Source organism: Hypomesus transpacificus, chromosome 3 (assembly GCF_021917145.1).
Source record: "Hypomesus transpacificus isolate Combined female chromosome 3, fHypTra1, whole genome shotgun sequence".
In the NCBI taxonomy this organism is placed as follows: domain Eukaryota; kingdom Metazoa; phylum Chordata; class Actinopteri; order Osmeriformes; family Osmeridae; genus Hypomesus; species Hypomesus transpacificus.
This window is the reverse complement of record NC_061062.1, coordinates 7,266,808-7,293,489: the sequence shown is the minus strand read 5'-3', so window position 1 is coordinate 7,293,489 and position 26,682 is coordinate 7,266,808. Positions and strand designations below refer to the sequence as shown.

Genomic DNA, 26,682 nt, shown 5'->3' with positions numbered 1-26,682 from the left:
CATGTAATTACACTGTAAAAAGAGCTTTCTACATTTAACATTTTAGCAGATGCTTTTATCCAAAGCACAAATAGTGCTCATAGAAAGTTCAACAGAAAATCAAAGTTCAGAAGTGCATCATTCAATATTTCTGTTTTTTAGCAGACACATGCAGGAAAGGGACACATCTAGTCTATCTGCTGAGTCTCTGTTTCTGTCTCTGGTTTCCAGATGGATCAACAATCTGATTGCTGCTATTCAGAAGCACAAGAAGTTCCATAAAATCCCTCCTGACAGCGAGGAAGGTAAAAAGCCATTCACTCATCCTTTACATCTAACCAATCATGTTCACGCTTCCTCCACAACTAACCAATCAAATCCTCATCCTCCACATCTAAACCAATCATGTTTACTCATCCGTTCATGCGCTCCCTCCCACTTGTATTGAGAGTAAAGATGTAGAGAGATAGTAAAGCTTGTTCTTGTCTCCTGTTAGAATGTTACAGCGAGACAGAGTCAGAGGAGGAAGATACTCCATCACCACGCAGAAGACGGAAGATCACCACGGTGAACACACTGCACTATGCACACATACACACACTGCACTATGCACACATACACACTCACTGCACTATGCACACATACACACACACGGTGGAGGTAACTTAACAAGGGATGTCGTCCACAGAAACCCCAGCCCAGCACACTTCCTCGGACAAAGGCCAAGAAAAACAAGACGACAGCACTCCCCAGCCCTAGCAAAGCCACAGGTACACACCTCTCTCTCGTCTCTAACTCCTCCATCTACAGTGTTTCCTATCTCTCTCTCTCTCTCCCCTCATTCACAAGATGGTAGTAGCAACTCCAGATAATATGTATATATCAGTGAATATTGTTATCTGATGGAGGTTTTCATCTGGCAGTTTCTGAATCCTGGTATGTCGACGCTGTAGTATTCTCGTCTCTCCTCTCTCCGACATTCTTTGTCCTGTTCTCTCTCCTCCCCGCCACTGATTGTCTGACGCCCCCTCACCCTGCAGGGGCTCCTGAAGACGAGATGGGGGTTCTGTTCCACAGGCTGAAGGAGGGTGGGGTGTCTCTGATTGGTCAGGACCAGCCTCAGACACATGACCACTTCCGCAAGTCCTTCATCCGCAGGAACAAGAACCCGGTCATCAACGAGAAGGCCCACACGCTGCGTGCCCTACAGAGCACGCTCAAGGTAGGCCCACACCCTGTAACTCCTACGGAGCACGCTCAAGGTAGGCCCACACCCTGTAACTCCTACGGAGCACGCTCAAGGTAGGCTCACACCCTGTAACTCCTACGGAGCACGCTCAAGGTAGGCCCACACCCTGTAACTCCTACGGAGCACGCTCAAGGTAGGCCCACACCCTGTAACTCCGACAGGGAACGCTCAGTATCCCTAGGAATGGAGGACTGTTCCTCTGTCTAATGATGTCTCTAGTAGTGGAGGACTGTCTTTGATGATGTCTCTAGTAACACTTGGTTGTCTTGCAGGCTAAAGAAGCAGAGCTTCAGATCATCAACAAGGTTCTAGAAGACTCCGAGCTGACACCTGCAAAGTTTCGCCAGTGGAAGCAGATCAATGAGCATCTGTCCCTGGAGATTGAAAAGCTGGCACTTCAACCCAGAAAGGCCTCCACAGCCGAGGACACACCCCTGGCGACGGTCTTTACAGGTAATGACGCACCCATAGCAACCGTCTCCACAGGCACTGACACACTTCCGGATACGAGCTTTAGTGATGGGGAGCAGCTGGTGGATGCAGAACCCTCAGTTCCCCTGGAGAACGTGGTCAGCCAGGCCCTAGAACCCCAGGAGGGGATGGAGCTGTCTGGGTCTGGTTTCACAGACGCACAGAGCAGCCGTGACTCAGCCTTCAGCCCTGACACAGCTCGCCCCTCCAGTGAGAACTACTTCTACATATGAGACGCCGGAGCTCAGAGAGGGAAGGAATCACAGCAGCCATCAGGGCTCTTCTGCCTCCCTCTCCAGATGGAGTCTCGTTGCAGAGATCAAATCAGGACGTCAAGGTGTAGGTGGTGTCAACCAAGGCAGATGACCCTCTTCAAACTTCAAAAAGCCTCTGCTTTGAGAAGGAGCTGGCCTTGCAGTAGGCTTCCTGGCCTCTGTACTTCTCAAGAGACGCCAGGGCTGGCAGCCCTGCTGCTGAGGAGGTCTGTAGCGGGCTGGTACGGACTGATACGCCCTCAACACATATACTGCCAAGCAGAATGCTTATTCCATTGAACATAGCTTCAACGTAATCACTGTAATAACTGAGTAACTGTGAGTGTTTGATGTAGTTGCTCATGCTGTATCTGGAGTATTCCCAACGAAACACCCTAGCACGCGGATACTGACTCAGTGTCTCTGTCTCTAGGGGAACAGACTCAATGTTTCTGTCTTCATGGGAACAGACTTCAGTCTCCAGGGGTACTGACTTCAGTGTCTCTGTCTCCAGGGGTACTGACTCAGTGTCTCTGTCTCCAGGGGAACAGACTCAGTGTCTGTCTCCAGGGGTACTGACTTCAGTGTCTGTCTCCAGGGGTACTGACTTCAGTGTCTCTGTCTCCAGGGGAACAGACTCAGTGTCTGTCTCCAGGGGTACTGACTTCAGTGTCTCTGTTTCCAGGGGTACTGACTTCACTGTCTCTGTCTCCAGGGGTACTGACTTCAGTGTCTTTGTCTCCAGGGTACTGACTCAGTGTCTTTGTTTGTCTCCAGGGTGTGTATGATTGTGTTATCAGCTGACTTCTAGTAGCGGTATTTTTTATAAAGGAAAAAAACATGATTCAATCAAATGTCACAGTTTGTTGATAGATACTATATACATATGTTTATGGGATTTTAAGGTTGTTTTAAATTTCTACATAAAAGATCAAAACATTTGCTGACGAATATCTGCTTATTTGCCTATTATGTAGATGCCATGTAGCAAAGATACACTGTTATACTTTACTAGCCTCTTGTCATAGAGGCTTTTAAACAGTGAGTAGTTTCCTCAGGTAGAGTGGCCGAATCTTGTTAATGGGGTGATGCTATGACATGCTATGAGCATAACAGCTGATTCTTGATACTTTACCCAGTGTTGATGATAAAGTATTCATGAGGCGTTTATTCAACATTAATATGCATGTTCCAAATAATTTCTGAGTTCCAATGTATTTCTTTGTGTACATATCGTCTGTGACATGCTTATAAATTACATGCTTATAAAGGTTTTATAAATGATTAATCAATGTGTTATTATCGCCATTCTTACAAAAGTGTTACTGATATTACTTCCTTTCTAAAATAATATCAAAATATTGTACATTTGGTCTTTGACATTGTCTCCTGTTTAGGTCATCTAGTCAGCTTTCTGTTTGTGTATACAGTCTCTACTGCACGCAGGTCATCTAGGCAGCTTTCTGGTCTTAACAAGCAGAGATGCTGTCAGAGGAGGTCTGTGGGATGGCAGTTTTGCTGAAGGTGGTCACAGTCCACTCAGACATACAGTTGACAGTGAAGCAGAGCAACACGACACAATTCACTGAGAGCTTTGACATTTCAGAAGGATACATTTACATGTTAAAAGCAGTGTTTGTAATAGTGGTCCTCTGCATGCTTCCAGCATTGTGAAGGCTCCATGTCACATAATGGGGATATTTCAGAAAGCAGGGTTAACCTACTCAAGTTCAAACCACAACTCTGGGTTGACTGACTCTGAGCTGTCAAACTCGAAATTGACGGTTTCAGGACAGGTGATAAAAATGTGTTTAGCCAACTCGGAGCCTAATTAACCCTGTGTAAAGCTCGGGCATGAGGATATAAAAAGCCGTCACCGATGAAACACAGATCACACTTTTCATCATGGCAACGGGAGGAAACCATTGAATCTGCCATTTCTCCCCAGTGTAATTTTAAAATATTAGTGACTGCTATGCTGAATATTTACCAATATTTTGTTTTAAAAAGCAGTACCATAGCAGCAGCGAAAGAATGTGAGTTGGCATGACAGAATATATTTGACCAAGTCAATATGTGAGCAGGCCTATCGTTTGGAGAAAAAAATTACCTTCCACTTATTAAACATTTATATCTATGTGCGTTCATATTTATGTATTATTTAGGTGCAGCCCAACAGGCATCAAACACACTTGGCAGCAACTGAAGATTAAATACAAAAATACAATAAACCAGTAAGGTTTAATTGCAATACAAGCAATTGTGATGATGCTGACCTTCATTCAACAACACAGTGGCCAAAAAGATTCTGAGCAATACCACTTTTTAATCCTCAGCCATTTTTTGCCATTTTTTGTATTTTGTTCGTTTGAAAGTATAATGCGTTTATACAAGTTTTAAAATGTGTGCTTACTGGACATATTGTAATTCGACACCAATTAAGCCAATAGGAAAAAGGCTGAAGCCTGAAGAACAGGCTGCGGTCCACCACCACCACCATCAGAGGCTGAAGAGATGGTCTACTGTACTGCATTTTCAATTACAGGGAACAAAAAATGTTAAAATGAAAGGCACTGTCTTTATGAAACTGGGGAAGTGATGGGTCAAAAATGATTGTAGTATATTGTATCTCTGACTGCTCGCCCATCTCATTCCAAGTTTGTGTTCCAAACTGAGAGCATGTCCACGTTGTGTCATACATACGACATGAGGACTGAGAATATTGTTCAGTATGGTAAATGATTGTGCTGAAAAACATTAACGCTTGAAAATATAGTTCCAAAACATCCAATTGGGGTGTGATCACTTATGTACTAAAGTAGATTCCCCTCATCATAAACAAATATTGAATTTTTGTAGTATTTAATGTATACACAAATACAATATATCTTTATTTATATATGAAACAATATCAGCCCAGTCCTGTTTTCATGAGTGAAAAACGATTCACTTTATATTCACAAAGACAACAAATATTCCATAATATTTATTGTGTATATTAAGTACATTGACTAAATGAGGTACTGAATATAATCCTGAGATACAATCAAAGTCACACTCCATAAGAAATAATAAAGTCAACAAATATTTACAATAGCGTTGTTGTTTTTATAACTTTATACAGTGAACAATACAAATTGCAGAATACAGAATGTGTGCTATCATTTTGGTGGCAAATTGAAAAATAACAAATATTGTTTAAAAGTAACTTAATCTCTGGCTTTAAATCCCTGCATACATTTTAATTTATTAAATATATTTGAACATCCAATTGTATTTTGTAAGCGTGACTATGTAAGATGATAATAGCATAAATATAATGTAAACATTTCAACTCATGAGCACTATGTTAACATTTGGTGCATTCTATATTCATTAACAGTTAAATGAAGGTAAAAAATTATTATACATTATATGAAACTGATAAACCATAATAACTTGATGTTGGCATCAAAACAAAGGGAAATTATAGATTGTGCTTTAGGCTCACGACAGTGGATTAATCAAATAATCTCAGATTACACACTGGAACATGGTCTAGATATGCATAATCACATAACATGACTAAACGAGACATTGTTAACAGTTTTATGAAGTTGATATTTTAGTTAACATTTTATATTGGTTACAGCAAGTGTGCACTATAAGCGTACTAAAATATGATTGCTTATGCTAAAACTGAGTCATAGTTTAGAATACAATTACTGTCTGTTCTATTGTTTTTGATAAACATCACAACATATTATTTTTCAGTTCCATCAAAGAACTTCATTTTCTCCGAGTGCACAGTGTCCTTTAACCGTCTGATGGAGGAGGCTGTTTCATCTGATATAGCCTCACCGGGATGGACCCCTACATGTGTGACTCTCTCAGTTAATACAACCGTTTCTATGCCATGTCCTGATGCCTCCCTCACCACATGCCTCTGAACAGCTGAGCTCTCACCACTCCACAGACCGGAAGCATCTTTGGTAGCCGAGCGCATCTGGACATCAGTAAACACTGTGACCTGCTGTGCCTCTGGTGTGGCTTGTATGTTTGACGTGATTACATGTATCTCACCACTCTCAAGTTTAAGTGTGTCTACAGAGGACGATGATGTGCTAGACAATGCTGGAATGGTGATTTTCTCTGGCAAGTGTGGTTCAAGTGAGATCAGTTCAGTCCTTGCAGTGGAAGTGATAACATCACCCTTCGTCTCTCTCACAGTGGCATTAGGGTCAGTATACTTAACCATTACCTTGGTTGGAGAAGCAGAGGATATGGCTACTTGTTCACTTGTTACTGTCGAGCTGATATCAGCAAAGGCATCTGATGACCTCAGGGAGAGGGTTAAGCTGACGTCATCTTCCACTGAGTCACCAGCAGCAATGTTCATATGGTCCTTGGACTCTTTTTCTTGGACTTTAGGGGATTCTGAAGGTGAATGCCGTCCAAAGTTTGGGAATTTAAACCAACCACTTTTCTCAGGTGTTGGGCCAGCATCTAGTATGGTTTTACTTCTGACTGGTGATCCTTCCATGGAAGGTGTCAGCTTTTCCTCCACTTCCTCTAAAGTAGGAACGTCAAATTCAACATCAATGACCTTCAGTATGTCTCCGAAGGATGACATTGTTAACAAGGGGGATTTTTTCTCTCCTTTTTCAGTTTCTTGATTTTTAAGTTTCTCTTCCGAGTCACCACTGTGTGTATGGCTGTCTTCGAGTTTGGATTTAGACACACTGAGCCACTGCATATTGAAGGCTGGGAGTTTAAACTTGCTTGGAGAGGCCTGACTGTCAGTCTCCTGCATTGCTTCTGTCTTCATCCTCTCATCTGTCTGTGCCTCCTGCTCAGGGAGATCCTTTTTACTCTGCGGACTCTCTGCTTTCATATCTGTCTCCAAATTGTGTGTCTCTGCAGTGACATTTGAGACACTTGAACCAAATTTAGGGAATTTAATAGTTGGCATCTTGAACCTTGTAGGGGAGCCAACATCTTTCACTTCAGTGTGACTCTCTTGCCTTGTACCTTTCCCCTCTGGTTCTTTGATATCCATTATTTGTTCTGCCACGGAGATGTTACGTTCTGGAAGACTGACATCAACTTCAGTCTGTTTGACGTCTGGTTTTGAAAATCCAAATTTAGGGAATGAAATCCTACGCTTGATAACATTAACATCTGAAGCTGCTACATCTGGTACTGCAACACCTCCAAAAGGATCTTTGACTTCAACATCAGGTAGCTGGACCTCTGCTTTGGCTTCTGGTAATGTCACATCAATGTCTGTTTTTGAGACGGTTACATCAATCTCAGGACCTTTTACTTTCGGCAGGGAGATTCCAAACTTTGGCATCTTAAACTTGCTTCCTTGACCCTCAAGTTCAACCCCTTTGCTCTTCACATCAACTTCTATAGAAGGAGTTTCTATATCAACTCCAGGTCCCTTCACTGACATTGAATGCTTGGCTTGTGGAACGTCAACCTCACCCATTTCTACTACCTTCTTTACATCGGGTACTTCCACAGTCACATTAGGAGACTGAAGTCCAAATTTAGGGAGCTTCATTGTTGGTAGTTTGAATTTTGTTGGAGAACCTTTGACTTCAGCTTCACTTTCTGGTGCTTTAACTTTGAGTTCTGGCTCTGTGGCTTCCATCTTAACCTCTGCTAAAGAAATGTCCACCTCTGGAAGACTGACATCAACTTCAGGGCCTTTAATGTCTGGCTTTGAAAATCCAAATTTAGGGAATGAAAACTTCCTCCTGTTAACTTTCACATCAACATCTGGAGCTGCTGCTTCCGGTAGTGCGGCATCTCCTGAAATATCTTTGACTTGAAAATCAGGTAGTTGGACCTCTGCCTTGGCTTCAGGTAATTCAACTGCAGAGCCTGTTTTTGACAAACTTAAGTCAGTTTCAGGACGTTTGACTTTCGGCATTGAGATTCCAAACTTTGGCATCTTAAACTTGCTCCCTTGTCCATCAACGTCAACTCCCTTGCTCTTCACATCCACATCTATAGATGGAGCTTCTATATCAACTCCAGGTTCCTCCACTGACATTGATAGCTTTGCTTCTGGAACGTCAACCACACCAATTTCTACTTCTTTCTTTACATCAGGTACTGCCACAGTGACATGTGGAGATTCCAGACCAAATTTAGGGAGCTTCATTGTTGGTAGTTTGAATTTAGTTGGGGAACATGTCACTTCCATTTCACCTTCTGGTGCTTTAATTTTGAGTTCTGGTTCTTTGGCTTCCATCTTAACCTCTGGTAGAGAAATGTCCACCTCTGGAAGACTGACATCAACTTCAGGGCCTTTAATGTCTGGCTTTGAAAATCCAAATTTAGGGAATGAAAACTTCCTCCTGTTAACTTTCACGTCAACATCTGGAGCTGCTGCTTCCGGTAGTGCGGCATCACCTGAAATATCTTCAACTTGAAAATCAGGTAGTTGGACCTCTGCCTTGGCTTCTGGTAACTCAACTGCAGAGCCTGTTTTTGACAAACTTAAGTCAATTTCAGGACCTTTGACTTTCGGCATTGAGATTCCAAACTTTGGCATCTTAAACTTGCTCCCTTGTCCATCAATTTCAACTCCCTTGCTCTTCACATCCACATCTATAGATGGAGCTTCTATATCAACTCCAGGTCCCTCCACTGACATTGATAGCTTTGCTTCTGGAACGTCAACCACACCAATTTCTACTTCTTTCTTTACATCAGGTACTGCCACAGTGACATGTGGAGATTCCAGACCAAATTTAGGGAGCTTCATTGTTGGTAGTTTGAATTTAGTTGGGGAACTTGTCACTTCCATTTCACCTTCTGGTGCTTTAATTTTGAGTTCTGGTTCTTTGGCTTCCATCTTAACCTCTGGTAGAGAAATGTCCACCTCTGGGAGACTGACATCAACTTCAGGGCCTTTAATGTCTGGCTTTGAAAATCCAAATTTAGGGAATGAAAACTTCCTCCTGTTAACTTTCACATCAACATCTGGAGCTGCTGCTTCCGGTAGTGCGGCATCACCTGAAATATCTTCGACTTGAAAATCAGGTAGTTGGACCTCTGCCTTGGCTTCTGGTAACTCAACTGCAGAGCCTGTTTTTGACAAACTTAAGTCAATTTCAGGACCTTTGACTTTCGGCATTGAGATTCCAAACTTTGGCATCTTAAACTTGCTCCCTTGTCCATCAATTTCAACTCCCTTGCTCTTCACATCCACATCTATAGATGGAGCTTCTATATCAACTCCAGGTCCCTCCACTGACATTGATAGCTTTGCTTCTGGAACGTCAACCACACCAATTTCTACTTCTTTCTTTACATCAGGTACTGCCACAGTGACATGTGGAGATTCCAGACCAAATTTAGGGAGCTTCATTGTTGGTAGTTTGAATTTAGTTGGGGAACTTGTCACTTCCATTTCACCTTCTGGCGCTTTAATTTTGAGTTCTGGCTCTTTGGCTTCCATCTTAACCTCTGGTAGAGAAATGTCCACCTCTGGAAGACTGACATCAACTTCAGGGCCTTTAATGTCTGGCTTTGAAAATCCAAATTTAGGGAATGAAAACTTCCTCCTGTTAACTTTCACATCAACATCTGGAGCTGCTGCTTCCGGTAGTGCGGCATCACCTGAAATATCTTCGACTTGAAAATCAGGTAGTTGGACCTCTGCCTTGGCTTCTGGTAACTCAACTGCAGAGCCTGTTTTTGAAAAACTTAAGTCAATTTCAGGACCTTTGACTTTCGGCATTGAGATTCCAAACTTTGGCATCTTAAACTTGCTCCCTTGTCCATCAATTTCAACTCCCTTGCTCTTCACATCCACATCTATAGATGGAGCTTCTATATTAACTCCAGGTCCCTCCACTGACATTGATAGCTTTGCTTCTGGAACGTCAACCACACCAATTTCTACTTCTTTCTTTACATCAGGTACTGCCACAGTGACATGTGGAGATTCCAGACCAAATTTAGGGAGCTTCATTGTTGGTAGTTTGAATTTAGTTGGGGAACTTGTCACTTCCATTTCACCTTCTGGCGCTTTAATTTTGAGTTCTGGCTCTTTGGCTTCCATCTTAACCTCTGGTAGAGAAATGTCCACCTCTGGAAGACTGACATCAACTTCAGGGCCTTTAATGTCTGGCTTTGAAAATCCAAATTTAGGGAATGAAAACTTCCTCCTGTTAACTTTCACATCAACATCTGGAGCTGCTGCTTCCGGTAGTGCGGCATCACCTGAAATATCTTCGACTTGAAAATCAGGTAGTTGGACCTCTGCCTTGGCTTCTGGTAACTCAACTGCAGAGCCTGTTTTTGAAAAACTTAAGTCAATTTCAGGACCTTTGACTTTCGGCATTGAGATTCCAAACTTTGGCATCTTAAACTTGCTCCCTTGTCCATCAATTTCAACTCCCTTGCTCTTCACATCCACATCTATAGATGGAGCTTCTATATCAACTCCAGGTCCCTCCACTGACATTGATAGCTTTGCTTCTGGAACGTCAACCACACCAATTTCTACTTCTTTCTTTACATCAGGTACTGCCACAGTGACATGTGGAGATTCCAGACCAAATTTAGGGAGCTTCATTGTTGGTAGTTTGAATTTAGTTGGGGAACTTGTCACTTCCATTTCACCTTCTGGCGCTTTAATTTTGAGTTCTGGCTCTTTGGCTTCCATCTTAACCTCTGGTAGAGAAATGTCCACCTCTGGAAGACTGACATCAACTTCAGGGCCTTTAATGTCTGGCTTTGAAAATCCAAATTTAGGGAATGAAAACTTCCTCCTGTTAACTTTCACATCAACATCTGGAGCTGCTGCTTCCGGTAGTGCGGCATCACCTGAAATATCTTCGACTTGAAAATCAGGTAGTTGGACCTCTGCCTTGGCTTCTGGTAACTCAACTGCAGAGCCTGTTTTTGAAAAACTTAAGTCAATTTCAGGACCTTTGACTTTCGGCATTGAGATTCCAAACTTTGGCATCTTAAACTTGCTCCCTTGTTCATCAACGTCAACTCCCTTGCTCTTCACATCCACATCTATAGATGGAGCTTCTATATCAACTCCAGGTCCCTCCACTGACATTGATAGCTTTGCTTCTGGAACGTCAACCACACCAATTTCTACTTCTTTCTTTACATCAGGTACTGCCACAGTGACATGTGGAGATTCCAGACCAAATTTAGGGAGCTTCATTGTTGGTAGTTTGAATTTAGTTGGGGAACTTGTCACTTCCATTTCACCTTCTGGCGCTTTAATTTTGAGTTCTGGCTCTTTGGCTTCCATCTTAACCTCTGGTAGAGAAATGTCCACCTCTGGAAGACTGACATCAACTTCAGGGCCTTTAATGTCTGGCTTTGAAAATCCAAATTTAGGGAATGAAAACTTCCTCCTGTTAACTTTCACGTCAACATCTGGAGCTGCTGCTTCCGGTAGTGCAGCATCACCTGAAATATCTTCGACTTGAAAATCAGGTAGTTGGACCTCTGCCTTGGCTTCTGGTAACTCAACTGCAGAGCCTGTTTTTGACAAACTTAAGTCAATTTCAGGACCTTTGACTTTCGGCATTGAGATTCCAAACTTTGGCATCTTAAACTTGCTCCCTTGTCCATCAACGTCAACTCCCTTGCTCTTCACATCCACATCTATAGATGGAGCTTCTATATCAACTCCAGGTCCCTCCACTGACATCGATAGCTTTGCTTCTGGAACGTCAACCACACCAATTTCTACTTCTTTCTTTACATCAGGTACTGCCACAGTGACATGTGGAGATTCCAGACCAAATTTAGGGAGCTTCATTGTTGGTAGTTTGAATTTAGTTGGGGAACTTGTCACTTCCATTTCACCTTCTGGTGCTTTAATTTTGAGTTCTGGCTCCTTGGCTTCCATCTTAACCTCTGGTAGAGAAACGTCCACCTCTAGAAGACTGACATCAACTTCAGGGCCTTTAATGTCTGGCTTTGAAAATCCAAATTTAGGGAATGAAAACTTCCTCCTGTTAACTTTCACATCAACATCTGGAGCTGCTGCTTCCGGTAGTGCGGCATCTCCTGAAATATCTTTGACTTGAAAATCAGGTAGTTGGACCTCTGCCTTGGCTTCTGGTAATTCAACTGCAGAGCCTGTTTTTGACAAACTTAAGTCAGTTTCAGGACGTTTGACTTTCGGCATTGAGATTCCAAACTTTGGCATCTTAAATTTGCTCCCTTGTCCATCAACGTCAACTACCTTGCTCTTCACATCCACATCTATAGATGGAGCTTCTATATCAACTCCAGGTCCCTCCACTGACATTGATAGCTTTGCTTCTGGAACGTCAACCACACCAATTTCTACTTCTTTCTTTACATCAGGTACTGCCACAGTGACATGTGGAGATTCCAGACCAAATTTAGGGAGCTTCATTGTTGGTAGTTTGAATTTAGTTGGGGAACTTGTCACTTCCATTTCACCTTCTGGTGCTTTAATTTTGAGTTCTGGTTCTTTGGCTTCCATCTTAACCTCTGGTAGAGAAATGTCCACCTCTGGAAGACTGACATCAACTTCAGGGCCTTTAATGTCTGGCTTTGAAAATCCAAATTTAGGGAATGAAAACTTCCTCCTGTTAACTTTCACGTCAACATCTGGAGCTGCTGCTTCCGGTAGTGCGGCATCACCTGAAATATCTTCGACTTGAAAATCAGGTAGTTGGACCTCTGCCTTGGCTTCTGGTAACTCAACTGCAGAGCCTGTTTTTGACAAACTTAAGTCAATTTCAGGACCTTTTACTTTCGGCATTGAGATTCCAAACTTTGGCATCTTAAACTTGCTCCCTTGTCCATAAATTTCAACTCCCTTGCTCTTCACATCCACATCTATAGATGGAGCTTCTATATCAACTCCAGGTCCCTCCACTGACATTGATAGCTTTGCTTCTGGAACGTCAACCACACCAATTTCTACTTCTTTCTTTACATCAGGTACTGCCACAGTGACATGTGGAGATTCCAGACCAAATTTAGGGAGCTTCATTGTTGGTAGTTTGAATTTAGTTGGGGAACTTGTCACTTCCATTTCACCTTCTGGCGCTTTAATTTTGAGTTCTGGCTCTTTGGCTTCCATCTTAACCTCTGGTAGAGAAATGTCCACCTCTGGAAGACTGACATCAACTTCAGGGCCTTTAATGTCTGGCTTTGAAAATCCAAATTTAGGGAATGAAAACTTCCTCCTGTTAACTTTCACATCAACATCTGGAGCTGCTGCTTCCGGTAGTGCGGCATCACCTGAAATATCTTCGACTTGAAAATCAGGTAGTTGGACCTCTGCCTTGGCTTCTGGTAACTCAACTGCAGAGCCTGTTTTTGACAAACTTAAGTCAATTTCAGGACCTTTGACTTTCGGCATTGAGATTCCAAACTTTGGCATCTTAAATTTGCTCCCTTGTCCATCAAGGTCAACTCCCTTGCTCTTCACATCCACATCTATAGATGGAGCTTCTATATCAACTCCAGGTCCCTCCACTGACATTGATAGCTTTGCTTCTGGAACGTCAACCACACCAATTTCTACTTCTTTCTTTACATCAGGTACTGCCACAGTGACATGTGGAGATTCCAGACCAAATTTAGGGAGCTTCATTGTTGGTAGTTTGACTTTAGTTGGGGAACTTGTCACTTCCATTTCACCTTCTGGCGCTTTAATTTTGAGTTCTGGCTCTTTGGCTTCCATCTTAACCTCTGGTAGAGAAATGTCCACCTCTGGAAGACTGACATCAACTTCAGGGCCTTTAATGTCTGGCTTTGAAAATCCAAATTTAGGGAATGAAAACTTCCTCCTGTTAACTTTCACATCAACATCTGGAGCTGCTGCTTCCGGTAGTGCGGCATCTCCTGAAATATCTTTGACTTGAAAATCAGGTAGTTGGACCTCTGCCTTGGCTTCTGGTAACTCCACTGCAGAGCCTGTTTTTGACAAACTTAAGTCAATTTCAGGACGTTTGACTTTCGGCATTGAGATTCCAAACTTTGGCATCTTAAACTTGCTCCCTTGTCCATCAATTTCAACTCCCTTGCTCTTCACATCCACATCTATAGATGGAGCTTCTATATCAACTCCAGGTCCCTCCACTGACATTGATAGCTTTGCTTCTGGAACGTCAACCACACCAATTTCTACTTCTTTCTTTACATCAGGTACTGCCACAGTGACATATGGAGATTCCAGACCAAATTTAGGGAGCTTCATTGTTGGTAGTTTGAATTTAGTTGGGGAACCTTTGACTTCAACATCAGGTATTTGGACTTCTGCTTTGGCTTCTGGTAATGTCATGTCCTTGTCTGTTTTTGACAAACTGAAGTCCATTTCAGGACCCTTGACTCTTGGCAGTGAGATTCCATACTTTGGCATCTTAAACTTGTTTCCTTGTCCCTCAAGTTCAACCCCTTTGCTCTTCACATCAACATCTATAGATGGAGCTTTTATATCAACTCCAGGTCCCTCCAATGACATTGGTAGCTTTGCATCTGGAACATCGAACTCACCAATTTTCACTTCCTTCTTTACATATGGGACTTCTACATTAACATGTGGAGCATCCAGTCCAATTTTAGGGAGTTTCACTGCTGGTAGTTTGAATTTTGTTGGGGAACCTTTGACTTCAACATCAGGTATTTGGATCTCTGCTTTGGCTTCTGGTAAAGTCATGTCCTTATCTGTTTTTGTCAAACTGAAGTCCATTTCAGGACCTTTGACTTTTGGCAGTGAGATTCCAAACTTTGGCATCTTAAACTTGTTTCCTTGTCCGTCAAGTTCAACCCCTTTGCTCTTCACATCAACATCTATAGATGGAGCTTCTACATCAACTCCAGGTCCCTCCAATGACATTGGTAGCTTTGAATCTGGAAAATCGAACGCACCATTTTTCACTTCCTTCTTTACATCTGGGACTTCTACATTGACATGTGGAGCATCCAGTCCAAATTTAGGGAGTTTCACTGTTGGTAGTTTGAATTTTGTTGGGGAACCTTTGACTTCAGCATCAGGTAGTTGTATCTCTGCTTTGGCTTCTGGTAAAGTCATGTCCTTATCTGTTTTTGACAAACTGAAGTCCATTTCAGGACCTTTGACTTTTGGCAGTGAGATTCCAAACTTTGGCATCTTAAACTTGTTTCCTTGTCCCTCAAGTTCAACCGCTTTGCTATTCACATCCACATCTATAGATGGAGCTTCTATATCAAGTACAGGTCCCTTCACTGACATTGATAGTTTTGAATCTGGAACATCGACCACACCAATTTCTACTTCCTCCTTTACATCAGGTACTTCCACAGTGACATGTGGAGATTCCAGACCAAATTTAGGGAGCTTCATTGTTGGTAGTTTGAATTTTGTTGGGGAACCTTTGACTTCAACATCAGGTAGTTGGATCTCTGCTTTGGCTTCTGGTAAAGTCATGTCCTTATCTGTTTTGAACAAACTGAAGTCCATTTCAGGACCTTTGACTTTTGGCAGTGAGATTTCAAACTTTGGCATCTTAAACTTGTTTCCTTGTCCCTCAAGTTCAACCCCTTTGCTCTTCACATCAACATCTATAGATGGAGCTTTTATATCAAGTACAGGTCCCTTCACTGACATTGATAGTTTTGAATCTGGAACATCGACCACACCAATTTCTACTTCCTCCTTTACATCAGGTACTTCCACAGTGACATTTGAAGCATCCAGTCCAAATTTAGGGAGCTTCACTGTTGGTAGTTTGAATTTTGTTGGGGAACCTTTGACTTCAGCATCAGGTAGTTGTATCTCTGCTTTGGCTTCTGGTAAAGTCATGTCCTTATCTGTTTTTGACAAACTGAAGTCCATTTCAGGACCTTTGACTTTTGGCAGTGAGATTCCAATCTTTGGCATCTTAAACTTGTTTCCTTGTCCCTCAAGTTCAACCGCTTTGCTATTCACATCAACATCTATAGATGGAGCTTCTATATCAAGTACAGGTCCCTTCACTGACATTGATAGTTTTGAATCTGGAACATCGACCACACCAATTTCTACTTCCTCCTTTACATCAGGTACTTCCACAGTGACATGTGGAGATTCCAGACCAAATTTAGGGAGCTTCATTGTTGGTAGTTTGAATTTTGTTGGGGAACCTTTGACTCCAACATCAGGTACTTTGATCTCTGCTTTGGCTTCTGGTAAAGTCATGTCCTTATCTGTTTTTGACAAACTGAAGTCCATTTCAGGACCTTTGACTTTTGGCAGTGCGATTCCAAACTTTGGCATCTTAAACTTGTTTCCTTGTCCCTCAAGTTCAACCCCCTTGCTTTTCGTATCAACATCTATAGATGGAGCTTTTATATCAAGTACAGGTCCCTTCACTGACATTGATAGCTTTGAATCTGGAACATCGACCACACCAATTTCTACTTCCTCCTTTACATCAGGTACTTCCACAGTGACATGTGGAGCATCCAGTCCAAATTTAGGGACTTTTACTACTGGTAGTACAAATTTTGTTGGGGAACTTTTGACTTCAGCTTTACTTTCGGGTGCTTTAATTTTGATTTCTGGCGCTTTGGCTTCTATTTTAACCTTAGGAAAAGAAACATCCACCTTTGGAAGACTGACATCCACTTCAGGGGATTTCATGTCTGGCTTTGAAAATCCAAACTTAGGGAATGAAAACTTCCTTCTGTTAACTTTCACTTCAACATCTGGTACTGCTACTTCTGGTATTGCTGCATCTCCTGAAATATCTTTCACTTCAGCATCAGGTAGTTGGATCTCTGCTTTCGCTTCTGGTAAAGTCCTGTCCTTGTCTGTTTTTGACAAACTGAGGTCAATTTCAGGACCTTTGACTTTTGGCAGTGAGATTCCAAACTTTGGCATCTTAAACTTGTTTCCTTGTCCCTCAAGTTCAACCCCTTTGCTCTTCACATCCATATCTATAGATGGAGCTTCTATATCAACTCCAGGTCCCTCCACTGACATTGATAGCTTGTCTTCTGGAGTGTCAACTACACCAATTTCTACTTCCTTCTTTACATCGACGACTTCCATGGTGATAGGTGGAGATTCCAGACCTAATTTAGGGAGCTTAATTGTTGGTAGTTTGAATGTACTTTCTTTTCCCTTAGATTCAAAATCCTTGATGTCAAGCTTTATATCTGTTGGTTTTAAATCCCCACCTGTGTAAGTGACCTCCACTTTTCCCCCTTGAATTTGAATATCACATTTTGAATCACTTGAATCCACTTCAGGAACAAATTCAGGTTTCGACCATCCAACTTTGGAGATTGTCATCGATGGCTTTCTTTCTTTTTGTCCAATCCCCAAAGCAACTTCTTTTTGTATTTCATATTCAAAATAGGGGTCCTTGAGTTCAGCATCCGATTGTTGGATATCTACCATTTTTGATGCACTGAAATTCAGTTCAGGATCAGAGAGTTCAAATTTGGATGATGCAAAAGAGGGTAGTTTAAATTCGGCTGGGGAGACAGTGACTTTTTCAACTTTAATATTATACTCTATATTAGAGTCTGTAATATCAAAATTTGATGTTTTTCCAGATACCTCTCCATCTTTGATCTCATCTATTTTAAGAGAAATACCTGTCTTAGGGAACTGAATCCCAATTTCTGGAAATGTTTCATCCGATTTAACCATTCCAAAGCCAGGTGTTGGCATTTTTCCTTTCTTTGTCTCCTTATTTGATCCAGTTATGTCAAAACTTATAAGATTTCCCTTATCTGTTGTGGCTGGTATTTCAGATTCAAAAGGTTTTTCTATTGTGGCTTCTTTATGCTTTGATTCTTTTTGCAACTGGATGCTTGTATTCTGAACACGTCCTGTTGTTTGGATAGCTTCCATTCCAGGGATCTCTAAGTCCTCCCGTTTATAAAGTTCAATGGTGATTCCAGTGTTCCTGGGTATTGTTTTGTCCTCAGTGTAGGTCACAGTAATGTGTTCATGGCTATCTGAATCAGGAAGCAGTGGTTTGGGCAATTTGACTGGTGTAACTGTGGTTGTATTAATAGTTTCTGAATAGTAATTTGGTACGTCAGACTTTGTGATATTTTGGTCCTGTTTTGGTAGTGTTGTATGCACTGTCACTTTGACTTTTTCTGCCTGCACATCTGTTTTGGTAATTTCCTGGTGAAAAGACAGTCCTGAAATATCTTCATGTGGCAGCTTAAATCCAGGTAGTTTGGAGACAACTTCTTTAACCCTGTTCACATCAATCTCCATTTGTACAGTTTCAGCTTGAATTTCTTCAATAACATGTGTAAATACAGGTTTAGATTGTTTCATCACTTGGGATTTAGTTGTCAATGCATCTTCCATGCCAGGTATAACTAAATCTTCACGTTTAGGAAGTTGGTCTTTGAAATGTTTTACTTTGGGAAGTTGGTAATCTGAAATTTCTTTCTTCACACCCTCAACTTCTGCAGTATAATCTCTACTTCTTTTAACATTCACATCTGTAAATGTTAAAAGTTGATCAGATACAATGTCAGAAAGGTCCACTCGTGGCAGTTTGATTGTGGGAGTGATTTTTCCCTCAAAGTCGGTTGAAGCATAATTGATTTTAGTTTTGGACAGAAGATTAGATACATCCATTTTGGAATCCTCGATATTCATTTCAGGTAGAAGTGTAATACTGTCACTACCTGTACCCTGGATTTCTGCCGTCCGTGGCTTAGCTGTGCCCATGTCTCCAAGTGGTCCTCTTGTCCGTATACCATATGATTCTGTTAAATCTTTCTCTCTCACAGTCTTTGGGGATTGCCTGAGAAGCCCTACTTCTGACATGTCAAGAGACAGGTCTACTTTAGGCATGCTCATTTCAACATCAGTTGCCATGGTAGAGGGTAATATTTTCTCATGACTGGAAATGTTGATTGCTTCAGTGTTAACAGAGATTTGACACAAATCCAGTTCTGTGTGTGATACATCGCTATGGGTCATCGATATGTTTGTAAGTGGCTCAGTGGTCTCCATACTGGCTCCTAGAGTCTTAAGTCTTTGTGGCGAAGACTGAACTGTTACATCCTGTTTCTGTATGGATTTGTTCTTTTGACTACTAGCTGCTTTTTCTTTTCCCATGATCCTGAGCTTTAGTTCAGAACGCTCTTTCTTCTTCTTTGTCTTTCTTTCGGGGGATTTCTTGCCAGAGGGGCACTCTTGGTCAGTTATTGCAGCTGTTAAATCTGTTGTTTTTAAAGTTGTGTCCAAGCTGAGGAGCTCCAACTTGTATTGTGGGTCACACCCTGTCTCTTCTGGATCTTCTAACGCATATACCTGAGGTGATTCTCCTGCTGGACTCCCTGGTGGGTCAGGTGAGTGGATACCTGATGAGCCTTGCCCCTTCTCCTCTGCTCCTGGGATGTGTGCTTCCTCGTCAGCCTGGTCTACAGACCTGCTGAAGCGGCCCTTCATTCTCAGACCTGACAACTTCATCTTATGCTTTTTAGTCTTGGGCTTGACAGCGTCCTGAGTCTTGATCGGCGACTCTGTGTCGCTTGTCGTTGGGCTGAGCTCCAACTGACGGTGCTCGTCAGCCTCTGAGGAGCTGTGAGATCTCTTAAAACGTGACTTTCGTCCTTTACTAAAGGAGGGGAACTTAGGCCATGAGATCCGGCCATCACCCTGCCGTTTGGTCTTTCCACGTCTCCTCATCTCTGGAGAGGAGTCCTTTGCCCCCTGGTGGACAATAGAAAAGGAAAAAAATAGTTATTTTCTATTCAGAATACCACTGCTGAACTCAAAAGTTCTCTACAAAAGCAGAGAACACAGATAGTACTCATTATACAAGAATATTATGATAATAGTTACATTTACGATTTCAGAAGGCAAGGCTGGATCAGTTTCCAGGGTGACAGCTTCAATGAGTTTGCGTTTCAGACAGAACTCTACTTTGTAAGGCTGGGCTCGTTCTAGAATCTGGATAGCGTCTTCGTATGCCACATCCTCAAAGTACACTGTAGCGCTAATGATCTGGTCCCCTGCAAACACCCTTAGTTAATCCAGGTACACATTACAGTAAGAGAAATACATATACTGTTTATAAACAATATGTAGTTCATATAAAATTATCATATAATATTAAAAAAGTTAAATAATATTAAGTTATATTCCCTTGACGTTTTACACAATATAAACAGTAAAATTCACTACATCATGTCCAGCAGATACATTTATTCAAATTCTTCACAAATGAGCTGAAAGTGATGTCACTTATAAATCCTTGTTAGACATAAACAGCAACTCACCCTCCTTCACACTCGTGTTTTTGGAGGCAGGGGACTCAGGTCTGACTTCCTGAATGAAGAGGCCCTCCTTTCCTCCTCCCCTCACCACCAGACCCTCAGAACAGGCCTCTTTAGCTGTTTTCACTATCATCCCAGACTCTGACATATTCATTTCCTACAACGTTATAAATAAATAGATCATCTCTTTTAGTTAAGTTTTGTGTTTGATTATCCATGAAACATAATACAATCCGATGCTTAGTGGTATAATGCAATAAGTTCATACGCTACCACTGAACTAAACTCATTTGCATGTTCTACCACTGAGCTATACCCATCCTCATAAGAAAGAAAATTATGTGGGTAATCTTACCTCCAGCTTCCTCGTCTTGGGCGTGGAGCGCTTGTCAAACAGAGAACCGAATCCTCGCCCGGCCCTCTTTTCTTTCTTGACACTTTTGTAGAGCGGATCGTAAAGCTCCTCTCCACCCTGAAAAGAATTCAACCTTAGATCCTGCATTTCTCTCTAGATATCAAGATTACTTTATTTGTTCATAGGGAAATTTGACAAATGTCCAACACAAATTTCCATAGGGACAAATAAAGTCATCTTGAATGTCCCCACCCATAGAAGGTGCACTGCACCTGTGTGTCTGTTCCCGCTTCAGGAAACTCTTCTACAGGCGAGGATCCCTGTGGCCGTGGTCTCTCCTCCTCTACGATGTGGGACGGATCATCACATATCTATGGAGTCAGAAAACAACACATTATGGCTTTCCACCACCTTTGAGGCTACATGTTTACATGCTTCTTATGATGCCTGCTAATCTGTCTTTTCTCTGCATGTCCTATTGGAGATCCTGCTCTACCACTGTCTCACAAGTGACCACAACCACACACTTAATTGATATGCATTTACATAAAATATGATGTTTTGCTTCATTCTTCTAAATTGTAGTTGAGATATTACTATTGTTCCACCGTGCCTCATGTGGTTACTGTGCACAGTGTCCTGGATGCTGGTAATGCTGGCAATACAAGTTGATTCTGGCCACTGAAATACTTTTAGAACTAAACACTTCTGATCTTTGATTTGCTGCTGTATTTTCCATACGCACTATTTGTATGTCGCTTTGGATAAAAGTGTAAGCTAAATGAATGTAATACAACAGCTTCACAGCAACAGTAACTTACTGATTCGTCCTGTGGTCCCTGCAGCCTTCGGCTGGCCCCTGAAAGAAGGGTACAGAAAAAAGACCTTTAGCATTTCACTTTTTACACAACTTTGTCACTTGTTAAAAAATAAATATCATCGTAGATAAATGTTCCATCATCTGGAGAACATGAATAACCAAGATGCCGCATCTGGATTGTGTAGCCAGAACATTTGCCATGTTACAATAAACTCCGGCCCTGATGATGACATATTGTCATGTAGCATGGTGGTACAGACCCCGTACTGGTGACTCACAGCTCAGACTGGGACACTGACTGAGAGACTGGGTGAAAGACTGAGAGACTGGGTGAAAGACTGAGAGACTGGAGGGTAGACTGAGATACTGGAGGGTAGACTGAGATACTGGAGGGTAGACTGAGATACTGGAGGGTAGACTGAGATACTGGATGGTAGACTGAGATACTGGAGGGTAGACTGAGATACTGGAGGGTAGACTGAGATACTGGAGGGTAGACTGAGATACTGGAGGTTAGACTGAGATACTGAGTGTCCAGATTATTGGTAGCTTTTCCTGGAAAGATCTCTCTGGGGGACTACTGTAGCTTCCCCACAAGGCTGGAAAACAATCCACTGTATCGACCCAGAGTGCAGACAGCTGCTGACACCTGCTGACACCAGTTTCTGTAGGAGGAGGAAACATTTCCACCCAATCAATATGATCTGAATCCTGATCATCCTGGATATGTAATCATACTGCTTTATTTAACTTTTTCATTGTAAAGGTATCCAAAGTATCTGAGTGCAATGTTCTGTTTGTGAAATGTTCTGAGTGAAAGTACATTCCTATTCCCAAGGAAAATGGCTTGACTAAGACAGGAAATGATCTGTACAATAATAAATAAATAATATTAATGGTGTTATTGTAATTTCATATTAATTGCAAGTTCAAATGAATTATATTATTTTCACTATAATATTTGTTGGAATGCTGTCATCACTTAATCCAGTTTTGCCTCGCCCTACAAGACATGCAGTACCAACTATCGCCACCAAAGAACACAGTTTACTGTAAAATTGAAATGCATTGCTGCAAATAGACATTTTAAATAATGCATGTATATAATATGTTTTTTTATAAATTAATACCACATTGTTTTTCAGCTCTTACTTTTGAACTGAGAAAAATAATTTTTATTAGACAAAATGTATTGCATTCCTCTCGGGAAATGACGCTCTTAATATGCCGCAATTCAGCACTGTGATCAACATTTTCATTACTGGAACTGGGTCCAGTATCATATCACAGCAACAAGTCTTCAACACCTCCACAGCATCATAACCTCCACAGCCTCATCACCTCCACAGCCTCATCTCCTCCACAGCCTTACCACCTCCACAGCCTCATCACCTCCACAGCTTCATCACCTCCACAGCTTCATCACCTCCACAGCCTCATCACCTCCACAGCCTCATCACCTCCACAGTCTCATCACCTCCACAGTCTCATCACCTCCACAGCCTCATCACCTCCACAGTCTCATCACCTCCACAGCCTCATCACCTCCACAGCCTCATCACCTCCACAGCCTCAGGGCCGTAAAGACACAGCTAAACACATGGCTAAACACATTTAGCAGACAGAGAATATTGAACCCAATAAAGTCAGTGTAACATCTCTGTCCTGGTAAACAGTAAACAGGAAAGCCCTGCCCTCCAGACAGCTTTGACACAGTGCATCTGGATGGAGACAGGAGCTGTCAGGTGTCCAGTTAGACACAGAGTCTCTGCCAACTATTCTAAACACATGGAGAGGGCGTAGCTCAGTGGTTCAGCATTGGATTTATCTAGAGGTTGTAGGTTCCTGTGCGTTGCTTTACATAAAAGCGTCCGCTAACTGAACACATTATTATTATTACCGACAGCAGCAGCTGCATCATTCCTGGTATGGTGCTTTACAACTATCTTTGTTCCTTTGAATATCTTGCAGAGGAAATAGATACACAGACAGACAACTCACCTGTTGAAGTCACCTGTCGCTTTTAAGAAACAACCTGCGTTCTTTCTTCTGCCTCACACACACTGCAGCTGCCCCAGACTGGCCAGGGTGCACTTGGTTTGAGACAATGGCCAGCCTCTGATGGACAAATAAGGGAGGACACTGCCTCCTCTGTGGGTTACAGTCCAGTCAACTACATTAACAACACATCAATCTTTCACTGGAATGAGTAATACGCTATAGAGGGGAGTTGCAGAGTCTGAATTAGAGGAAGGTGTGGTTGGTTACACTTCTCTTGAGATAATACATTCAACTTGCATATTTAGATGTTAAGGCTTGCACATGATACAGCCAAAAAATGGCATTTGCCAAAAACATCCCTTGTATTGTGTCTATGGGGTCTGTACTGACTGGCTTTGTAACCTGAACACCATCATTCAAGAGTCTCCCAGACAACCTGGTGATCTGCATCTCTCGGTTGGTGAGGGGAGTGAGGGGGGAGGCGGGCAGGGGTGGGGACCCTTGACAGAGGCCCTGTGTTTCTGGGTATACACCAGAACTAAACACATCTAATCCATTTGTGGCCAGTGACCATAGCTTCACAGTCCAGACCTCTACTCCAGAGGGCCAGTTACCGTGCCAGCACAGCCCAGAGCTAAGCCCAAACCAGGGCTCTGCCTCAGACGGTGAGATCCACAGGTCACAGGTGTTTTGATGCAGAGAGTTAATTCACTGTCTGAAATCAAACTCCCAAATCGATGTGTTGGTACCAAGCCTAAATCATGTAAATCATGTTGTGTTCCAGTCTGTGTGAATGGCTGGTGTTCCAGGATCCTGTTCCTACATATGGCGTGACTCCCTGCTCAAATATTTGTGCTACGGGTGCTGCAAATGATAAGAACACCCACTATTGACCAAAAGTATCCAAATGTAATCACAAAGTAGATGACAAATTCAAAAATGTCCGATGCTAATGATAGATGACAAATCGGGTCATTCTACCTGTTCACCTGAGTTAGTTAAGCAGCTGGGTGAGACCACTGTATGTGTGCGTTACACCGCCTGGCTCCTGTGTGTGTGTGTGTGTGTTTCACGCAATGGCCCTCTGTTTGGCCTGGGCTGTCCTGTCTTTACACAGAAAAATAACTTTGAAATGTCGGCTAAAGAGCCATGTCATGACATAATTCTTTTTTTTTATTGTTGACTTCTGCAGATGTTGAGGCTTTAGATGTTTCTGAGCAAAACAGCTAGTCTTACATTTCTAATTAGCTTAAAACAGCATGGATTCACTGGGTCTGATTTCTCAATATGTTTTAGACAGCTTGTGAACATAACAAGCTCTCCCATGACCAGCATTACTACAGTCGAGTTAGTATCTCTCATCTCACAGTGCACCTGGGCAGGCCTGCCGCCTGTTAGCCGAGCTAATACAGCACATTACATGTCCAGGATTTACAGAGAACCAGGGATTCGATCCCTATCCAACATACACAAGCTTCTTTCAGCAGGGGGTGGCTTGTTTGTATCCAAATCATAATGAGATTTCAGCCTCAGGGGGAAAAATGAATTCGATTTTCCCCCTAAGGATAATAAGCACATGGGACTGTCAAGCCACATGCTTTCAATCTAAGCTGAAACATTGATACTAATCTGCCAGTAGCTTCGTCATGGTGTGCAACGCAGGTATGATGATGTGTGTGTCTTTCCACGGGAGTCCTTCTGTACTGGAACCAGCAGTGCCAAGGAATGAACACAGGAATAGAGCACGTTAGAGAAATAACCTAGTGAATCAAATGGAAACTCCCCTCCTACCGTCTACAAACGCTGTGGGAGGGGGGGGGGGGATGTACCAGTAGGATCACCTCGCAAAATCCTATCAGAGAGGAATGAACGCTTGATGTTTGTGATGTTTGGGCATCCGTCTCTCCGAGGTCAGAGCTGGTCTGGGCCTCAAGGGTGGGGCTCAACACAGGGGCTGAGCCTCTCATAAAGATTTGCCCTCCAAATCCTCTACCAGCCTCCATATGGGGATGACAGCGTCTACATGGTTTATAACAGCCTCTACATGGTAATAACAGCATTTCTCTGTTGATAACAGCATCGGTATGACTGATAACAGCACATGGTAATCACAGCCTCTATGGGGTGGTAACAGTCTCTGTTGGGTGATGACAGCTATAGGGTTATCACAGTCTCTCTTTGGGGATTACAGTCTCTATATGGATGACAAATAAAAAGCCTTACAAACCTTTGTCTGAGAATCAGAGATATGTTTAGTTTTCCTTCCTGTGAGCACACACACAATATTCAACATCCCATATGTCAATAATCAAATGTTCTGTGCATTTTTGTACTGTCAAAGAGTTTCGCACTTCAAACCATCCATCCATCCTGCTTAGATATGAAAGCTACAACATCTCAGAAAGATGAACGCTTTCCGGCTTCCAGAACACTGAATGAGTCACAAATATTTAAGACAATATTAGTCTACAAGTATTTAACACTGCTTCTCTGACTGTGATTGATATGTTACGATGACAGGACAGGTGCATGTAGTCCTAGTACTGAAGAGAACACCGTCGTCAGAAAACCATTCTCAACAGTCAATTGAGTTTCCCCAGTATGGACGGGAGAGAGCACACCACAGCACACCCTGCACACTGCAGACACACCCATGAAACAAACACTCGCTACTCAGCTGCAGCGTCCGCTCACTCCTGCTGAGTCAGGGGACCACTCACAGCAGAGAGGAGAGAGAGAGAGACCGAGAGAGGACAGACAGTGAGAGCTGTGAAACTGAAAGGGAGTAGTAAAAGATAACAGCAAGAGAGAGAGAGAGAGAGAGAGAGAGAGAGAGAGAGAGAGAGAGAGAGAGAGAGAGAGAGAGAGAGAGAGAGAGAGAGAGAGAAAAAGAGAGAGAGAGAGAGAGAGAGAGAGAGAGAGAGAGAGAGAGAGAGAGAGAGAGAGAGAGAAAGAGGAGAAAGAAGGAGAACCGGAACCGAGAGAGAAGAGGTGAAGAGATTAGAGACAGGGAGAGACGGATGCCCACCCGTGCTTGGCGAGGTGTGCCAGTTGGGGAAGGCGATGTGGAAGCAGTCACACATGATGGCTTCGTCCGGGTGTCCCTGGGAGTGAAGCGTCTGGGGCTGCGGCCAGTGGCGACGGGCTGCTGAGAAGCCTCTCTGTCCTGGGGCAGCCTCCCCTCAGTCGCAGCGGAGCGGGACGCGCACGCCAGAGAGAGAGAGACAAACAGAGAGAGAGAGGGAGCGAGTGAGAGGGAAAAGTTGTTGTCCGAGAAAAAGATCACTGCCGCATCCACAGCCTGGTCCACAGTGAA

General features: G+C 42.7%; 2 protein-coding genes across 4 annotated transcripts in view; one reads left to right on the top strand and one right to left on the bottom strand.

Moving 5' to 3' along the window:
• cnksr1 (connector enhancer of kinase suppressor of Ras 1) overlaps window positions 1–3,241 on the top strand; it is a 17,656-nt gene extending 14,415 nt beyond the window's left edge. Inside the window, exons 17-21 of the mRNA XM_047047274.1 lie at window positions 211–284; window positions 476–546; window positions 668–749; window positions 1,020–1,201; window positions 1,501–3,241. Of these exons, the coding sequence (XP_046903230.1) occupies window positions 211–284; window positions 476–546; window positions 668–749; window positions 1,020–1,201; window positions 1,501–1,932 (841 nt within the window). The 3' untranslated portion in view covers window positions 1,933–3,241. The remainder of the gene's footprint in view (window positions 1–210; window positions 285–475; window positions 547–667; window positions 750–1,019; window positions 1,202–1,500) is intronic.
• On the bottom strand, window positions 2,852–26,682 carry LOC124485555 (neuroblast differentiation-associated protein AHNAK-like). Of its 3 annotated transcripts, none has more exons than XM_047047248.1 (7): window positions 26,395–26,682; window positions 21,367–21,404; window positions 20,818–20,916; window positions 20,546–20,662; window positions 20,194–20,347; window positions 19,757–19,926; window positions 2,852–19,624 (listed from the first exon to the last, which is right to left on the bottom strand). In XM_047047248.1, the coding sequence occupies exons 1-7, from the start codon at window positions 26,447–26,449 to the stop codon at window positions 5,696–5,698; spliced, it is 14,562 nt and encodes a 4,853-aa protein (XP_046903204.1). In that variant the 5' UTR covers window positions 26,450–26,682; the 3' UTR covers window positions 2,852–5,695. The 3 variants fall into 3 exon arrangements, with proteins under 3 accessions (XP_046903204.1, XP_046903211.1, XP_046903219.1); XM_047047255.1 differs by having other exon boundaries at window positions 19,763–19,926; window positions 26,395–26,647; XM_047047263.1 differs by lacking the exon at window positions 26,395–26,682 and adding an exon at window positions 23,367–23,445.

Excerpts from the sequence above, each read along its gene's own strand:
- LOC124485555 (XM_047047248.1), bottom strand. The coding sequence starts at position 26,449 with ATGTGTGACTGCTTCCACATCGCCTTCCCCAACTGGCACACCTCGCCA. Across the intron at positions 20,917-21,366 it reads AGGGACCACAGGACGAATCA|ATATGTGATGATCCGTCCCA; the intron begins GTAAGTTACTGT and ends CTGACTCCATAG. Across the intron at positions 19,927-20,193 it reads AAACACGAGTGTGAAGGAGG|GGGACCAGATCATTAGCGCT; the intron begins GTGAGTTGCTGT and ends GGGTGTTTGCAG.